We start from the raw sequence: 6,996 nt of genomic DNA on the forward strand, positions 1-6,996 counted from the left end.
AACATATACGAAAACAGTATACCAAGATATGCTGCATATATTACTTCAAGGACATTTATTGTTGGAGATAGGATTGCACAAAAGATGTATATGACTGACGCATTTCTGGCCACACCCTTATATTTTCGTAAATTTGCATAGCATATAAAACCATTTCCATCTTGTCTTTAAGTGTTTTCACTTAACTTCTTATTCAACTTCTTAGGAAATTTCGAGTGCCATTTCTAGAAATACCGTATTTACAAGGCTGAAGCTGAAAACAAGGTATGCTATGTATTCTTTCTTTAATTCTAGGACCAGGCATTGTAGTATAAAGCCCCCCAGTGTGCATCCCACCAGGTGCATGCCTGTGACCAAGGTTCTTATATTTCCAACAAGATCTATCAACGTATGTAACAATAGGGTGTACTCATTTTTATTATTTGCTTCTCACTGTTAGCATACTATTTCTAAAGTTGATATATCACTAGCTTGTAGAATTGAGAGATTCATCTTATTTACTAACCAGAGACCATAGGACGTATCTTCAATGGATGCTTCTCTTGTACCCGAGGGAAATCCAAGGTTGTCACCAACAAGGTTTGTGAAGGTTTTCTTGCATGGGGAGCCCTTTGGAAGGAAGATAAATTTGGCGACTCACAATAATTATGACTCGTTGTCCTCCACTCTGAAAAGACTGGGAAGCAACTATTCGCGTAAGTATTTTTTTACGACAACTATATGTTATAAATTGTAAGATAAGCTTTCATCAACGAATTTATTCTATATGAATAGTCTGACATGAATCTAAATGTATATGTATTCTCTATCATATAGTTCGAATGCAACATCCGAATCTAGCATTGCATAATCATGCATGGTTGGGGTCAAAAGATCTTCACATGGTGGTGGAGCCCAAGGAAATTTTACGAAATAAAACACTACAATCAAGATAGATCATTGACCATGTTTCCATTTTTGTTTTGTTCACCTAGGCCATGTTCTTAATTATTTCAAATCAGTTACTAGTTGTACATATTGGTGCAGAGGATCCAGATCTTCATTTACTTATAGGTTGCAGACTTTCCCCATGCAAATTGCAAGGCTAGATCGCCGTTTTCTAGTACTCTTTGGAAGTACTAGTGTTTATGCAAGGGAATGTTTCAACTATGTTTGGAATTTTTGTTTCCTAACCTGACCTAGTATTGATCCTTACCGTTATAATTGTGTGTGAGCCACCTAACGAACAAGTGAGATCTTTCCTTTTTCTGGTCAAATATGGACAGTTATAAAGTTTATAATTATCTATTTACTGACATTGTTTCCTTTGTATTGTTCAGTTTCACAGTACCAACTTAGTGGCTTGGCGATGAGTGAAGAACAAGGTGCGATAGATGATGACTTCATGTTTTTGTACGATAACATGGATGGTTATCGTTTCTTTCTCGGTGAAGTCCCATGGGAGTGAGTTCTTGGATACTAATCTATGTATTCTTGTTTTTTTGCCTCTTATGTAGAATTCTATAGTTCTTGATATAATGATGAAAAAGTAACAACTAAATGTTACAGGGATTTCGCAGTTTCAGTCAAGAAGATCTACATTCTTCCTGGAGAAAAACAAGATGGTGCGTGCACAATATAAATGAACTATATACATGTGTTTCACATTTATAGACAAATAAGAACACCAATTAACTTATTTGATTTCTAGAACTATATGTGGTAATATATATATTGATCAGTGGTTTGTTGGACCAACAAAGTGGTGTAGGCTCGTGGCATCACAAGTTTTTCTACTAAAAAAATCAAAGTATGGTAAAAGAAACAGAAGAGATAAGTATTTATTGAAAAGTGACATCATTGACTACATGCAGACAATGAGGAATATCTGGAAGAGGGAGATGCAAATAACGGTGATGGCATTACTGGTGCTGCCGCTGATGGAGATGATGATGCCGCTGGTGAAAATGGAGCCCTGGACGCTGTTGTTGCTGAGGATGAGGGAGATGGAGCTGATGACGATGGAGATGGAGCCGGCGGCGAAGATGGAGATGGAGCTTATGACGATGAAGACGAAGCTGTTGGCGATGATGCTGGTGCCGAGGACAATGATGGTGGCGCCGCGAAGTAGGCCAGAAATATTTAGTGGCATCCAGGAGCTAACCTTGCAAGCATGGTTGCAGTTACATGCTGATTAATTCCCGCTAGCTAGCAAGTTTGCCTTTGAGTTATTTATGCATCTTATTATATCATCTAAACATTTATCCTACATATGTTTGAGACTTCTATTATTAATATAAAAGTTCATATAATCGCTTTTGAATATCCGAATATGTTCTTGAAGGAACCCTGTTGTGAACCGCCCCACACATATCGAAGCTTGCAAGTTGCTTCTTCAGGGTAGTGCAAAAAATGCTTTTGGAGGCCTCCATTTGCAATTTTTAAAATTCATATTTCCATGTTTCAAAAATTTCTAAAAAATACAGATATACGTGTAATGTACATGTTTGTAAAATTTTCAAGGCAAAATACGTTGAAATGAAGGCATGGCAAAAATAAAAATTCATCCTCAAAGTCCATGATTTTTTTGTATAGTTGGCATTTCAAGGTATTTCATCTTGGACTTTTTACACACATATACCTTTCATCGTTATATAATTGCATATTTTTTCAGATTTTTTTGAACCAACAAGTTTGGATTTTGAATTTAAAAAAAAATTCGGGCTCCATGGAGCCCAGTCACCAAAACGCCCCACTCAGGGTAGTGTGCATATATAAAGTTTATCTGTAATGTTTCTTTAGGCAAAAGTTTCTCTCTGATGTGCTTGTTAAAGGTTTCTCTGCACCCTTGTTGCATGCAGTGCAAATATCCCAACGGCCATGCAAGCCCAGCTTATAAGAGGCCCACTATGATGAGTTTTAAGAGCAATGCAACAACTAACGGGAGCGGCTAGGTTTTCCTATTCGACGCATTCTGCGTCAAAATGTCGAGGCGCCGCGGAAAACCCTATTCGCCTCGCCGCATTCTGCGGCAAAGTGTCGACCTCTCGCACACCCCATTGGTCGTTCATGGGCCGGTCCATGACGTGTGCTTCCCATAGAGAAAATTCCTCGAAAAAACAAAGAGAGCGAGGAATCGAACCTCAAACCTCCCACTCGTGGAGGGGCGTTGCCTTTTTTTTAGGGTAATGGAGGGGCGTTGCTAGCCACTCTTTACCTCAACAATGCTAGTGTCTTACACGTGCAAGAGGCCAGCTATTATCTGTTTCTTCTTTTCGCCTGGTTTCATTTTCATTTTTCTGTTTCTTTCGTTCTTTTAATTTTTTTCTAAAAATCACAATTTCAAAAAAGTTCAATATATTCAATATTTTGTTCGGATTTTTTGTCAAAATGTTCGAATTTTTTTGTTCACGTTTCAAAAAATATTTCGTTCTTTTAAAAAATGTACAACTTTTTTGCGTTTTCAAATTTTGTTCATGATTTTCAAAAAATGTTCACGTTTTCAAATTTGTTCAATTTTCAAAAAAGTTTTGGAATTACACATTTGTTCCCATTGTTTTGAAAGAAATTCATGATTTTCAAAAAATATTTGCATTTTCAAAAAAAATTCAAATTTTCAAAAAAGTTTTGGAATTTCAAAATTGTTCCCATTTTTTAGAAAATTGTTCTTGTTTTTCAAAATATTGTTCGTGTTTTAAAAAAAATGTCTACATTTTCAACTTTTCTTCAGAAATTTTCAAAACATGTTCCTATTTTAAAATTGTTCACATATTCAAAAAAAATGTTTGGAGTTTCAAAATTTGTTCACATTGTTTGACAAATGTTCGAACTTTGAAACATTACTTACCTCATAGAAAATTGTTTATAATTTCCAAGATTTGTTCGAATGAAATCAAAATGTATTAGAGCTCTGACAATGTTGTTAGTTCTTAGATATTAGCGCTGATAATTGGTCACTTAGAATCATCAGCTCCCATGGCAATTGACAGGACCTCGTTACTGAGAGGACTGTAGTGTAGTTCGATTCCTCTAGAGTGCGCTTCTTTTTTTCCTTATTTTCCCTGTTGCGCTACAGTATCAGCAGTGTCTGCCATGGGCCCGCCCAATCGGTGTTGGAAATATGCCCTAGAGGCAATAATAAATTAGTTATTATTATATTTCCTTGTTCATGATAATCGTTTATTATCCATGCTAGAATTGTATTGATAGGAAACTCTGATACATGTGTGGATAGATAGACAACACCATGTCCCTAGTAAGCCTCTAGTTGACTAGCTTGTTGATCAATAGATGGTTACGTTTTCCTGACCATGGACATTGGATGTCGTTGATAACGGGATCACATCATTAGGAGAATGATGTGATGGACAAGACCCAATCCTAAGCCTAGCACAAGATCGTGTAGTTCGTATGCTAAAGCTTTTCTAATGTCAAGTATCATTTCCTTAGACCATGAGATTGTGCAACTCCCGGATACCGTAGGAATGCTTTGGGTATACCAAACTTCAAAACGTAACTAGGTGGCTATAAAGGTGCACTGCGGGTATCTCCGAAAGTGTCTGTTGGGTTGGCATGAATCGAGACTGGGATTTATCACTCCATGTGACGGAGAGGTATCTCTGGGCCCACTCGGTAGGACATCATCATAATGTGCACAATGTGACCAAGGAATTGATCACGAGATGATGTGTTACGGAACGAGTAAAGAGACTTGCCGGTAACGAGATTGAACAAGGTATCGGGATACCGATGATCGAATCTCGGGCAAGTGCTATACCGGTAGACAAAGGGAATTGAATACGGGATTGATTGAATCCTTGACATCGTGGTTCATCCGATGAGATCATCGTGAAACATGTGGGAGCCAACATGGGTATCCAGATCCCGCTATTGGTTATTGGCCGGAGAGTTGTCTCGGTCATGTCTACATGGTTCCCGAACCCGTAGGGTCTACACACTTAAGGTTCGATGACGCTAGGGTTATAGGGAAAGTATGTACGCGGTTACCAAATGTTGTTCGGAGTCCCAGATGAGATCCCGGACGTCACGAGGAGTTCCGGAATGATCCGGAGGTAAAGATTGATATATAGGAAGTGAGGGTTTGGCCACCGAAAGTGTTCTGGGCATCACCGGTAATGTACCGGGACCACCGGAAGGGTCCGGGGGTCCACCGGGAGGGGCCACCAGCCCCGGAGGCCTTTGTGGGCCAATAGTTGGAAGGGACCAGCCCCTAGATGGGCTGGGGTGCCTCCCACCAGGGCCCAAGGCGCCTCCAAGAGGGGAAGGGGGCAAACCCTAGGGCAAATGGGCCCTAGGGCCCATCCTGGTGCGCCCCCTCTCCCTCTCCCCTCTGGCCTCCACCCTAGATCGGATCTAGGGCTGCCGCCCCCCTTGGGGAGGGAACCCTAGAGGGGGCGCAACCCCTCCCCTCCCCCTATATATACTTGAGGTATGGGGCTGCCCAACAGATGATTTGATCTCTCTCTTGGCGCAGCCCTACCTCTCTCCCTCCTCGTCTCTCGTAGTGTTTGGCGAAGCCCTGCTGGAGTCCCGCGCTCCTCCACCACCACCACGCCGTCGTGCTGCTGCTGGACGGAGTCTTCCCCAACCTCTCCTTCTCCCCTTGCTGGATCAAGGCGTGGGAGACGTCACCGGGCTACACGTGTGTTGAACGCGGAGGCGCCATTGTTCGGCGCTTAGATCGGAATCAACCGCGATCTGAATCGCTATGAGTATGACTCCTTCATCCGCGTTCCTGTAACGCTTCCGCATCGCGATCTACACGGGTATGTAGATGCACTCCCCTTCTCCTCATTGCTAGATTACTCCATAGATTGATCTTGGTGATGTGTAGAAAATTTTGAATTATTGCTACGATCCCCAACAGTGGCATCATGAGCTAGGTCTATGCGTAGTTTCTATGCACGAGTAGAACACAATTTGTTGTGGGTGTCTATTTTGTCAATTTACTTGCCGTTACTAGTCTTATCTTGATTTGGCGGCATCGTGGGATGAAGCGGCCCGGACCGACCTTACACGTACGCTTACGTGAGACTGGTTCCACTGACTGACATGCACTAGTTGCATAAGGTGGCTACCGGGTGTCTGTCTCTCCCACTTTAGTCGGATCGGATTCGATGAAAAGGGTCCTTATGAAGGGTAAATAAAAATTGGCATATCACGTTGTGGTTTTGTGTAGGTAAGAAATGTTCTTCCTAGAAACCCATAGCAGCCACGTAAAACATGCAACAACAATTAGAGGACGTCTAACTTGTTTTTGCAGGGTATGCTACGTGATGTGATATGGCCAAAAGGATGTGATGAATGATATACGTGATGTGTGAGATTGATCATGTTCTTGTAATAGGAATCACGACTTGCATGTCGATGAGTATGACAACCGGCAGGAGCCATAAGAGTTGTCTTAATTTATTTATGACCTGCGTGTCAACATAAACGTCATGTAATTACTTTACTTTATTGCTAAACCGTTAGCCATAGTAGTAGAAGTAATAGATGACGAGACAACTTCATGAAAACACGATGAAGGAGATCATGGTGTCATGCCGGTGACGATGATGATCATGGCGCCCCGAAGATGGAGATCAAAAGGAGCAAAATGATATTGGCCATATCATGTCACTATTTGATTGCATGTGATGTCTATCATGTTTTACATCTTATTTGCTTAGAACGACAGTAGCTTAAATAAGATGATCCATCGCAATAATTTCAAGAAAGTGTTCCCCCTAACTGTGCACCGTTGCGAAGGTTCATTGTTTTGAAGCACCACGTGATGATCGGGTGTGATAGATTCTAACGTTCGAATACAACAGGTGTAAGCCAGATTTACACACGCAATACACTTAGGTTGACTTGACGAGCCTAGCATGTACAGACATGGCCTCGGAACACGGAAGATCGAAAGGTCGAACATGAGTTATATAGAAGATACGATCAACATGAAGATGTTCACCGATGATGACTAGTCCGTCTCACGTGATGATCGGACACGGC

At 41.2% G+C, this 6,996-nt stretch overlaps 1 protein-coding gene across 1 annotated transcript; it reads left to right on the top strand.

Moving 5' to 3' along the window:
• The first annotated feature begins 347 nt into the window (after window positions 1-347).
• LOC119289008 (putative auxin-responsive protein IAA29) lies at window positions 348-2,254 on the top strand. Its single transcript, XM_037568457.1, has 5 exons — window positions 348-388; window positions 509-695; window positions 1,320-1,443; window positions 1,549-1,604; window positions 1,854-2,254. The coding sequence occupies exons 2-5, from the start codon at window positions 530-532 to the stop codon at window positions 2,108-2,110; spliced, it is 603 nt and encodes a 200-aa protein (XP_037424354.1). The 5' UTR covers window positions 348-388; window positions 509-529; the 3' UTR covers window positions 2,111-2,254.
• The last annotated feature ends 4,742 nt before the right edge of the window (window positions 2,255-6,996 follow it).

Source organism: Triticum dicoccoides, chromosome 4A (assembly GCF_002162155.2).
Source record: "Triticum dicoccoides isolate Atlit2015 ecotype Zavitan chromosome 4A, WEW_v2.0, whole genome shotgun sequence".
Taxonomy (NCBI): domain Eukaryota; kingdom Viridiplantae; phylum Streptophyta; class Magnoliopsida; order Poales; family Poaceae; genus Triticum; species Triticum dicoccoides.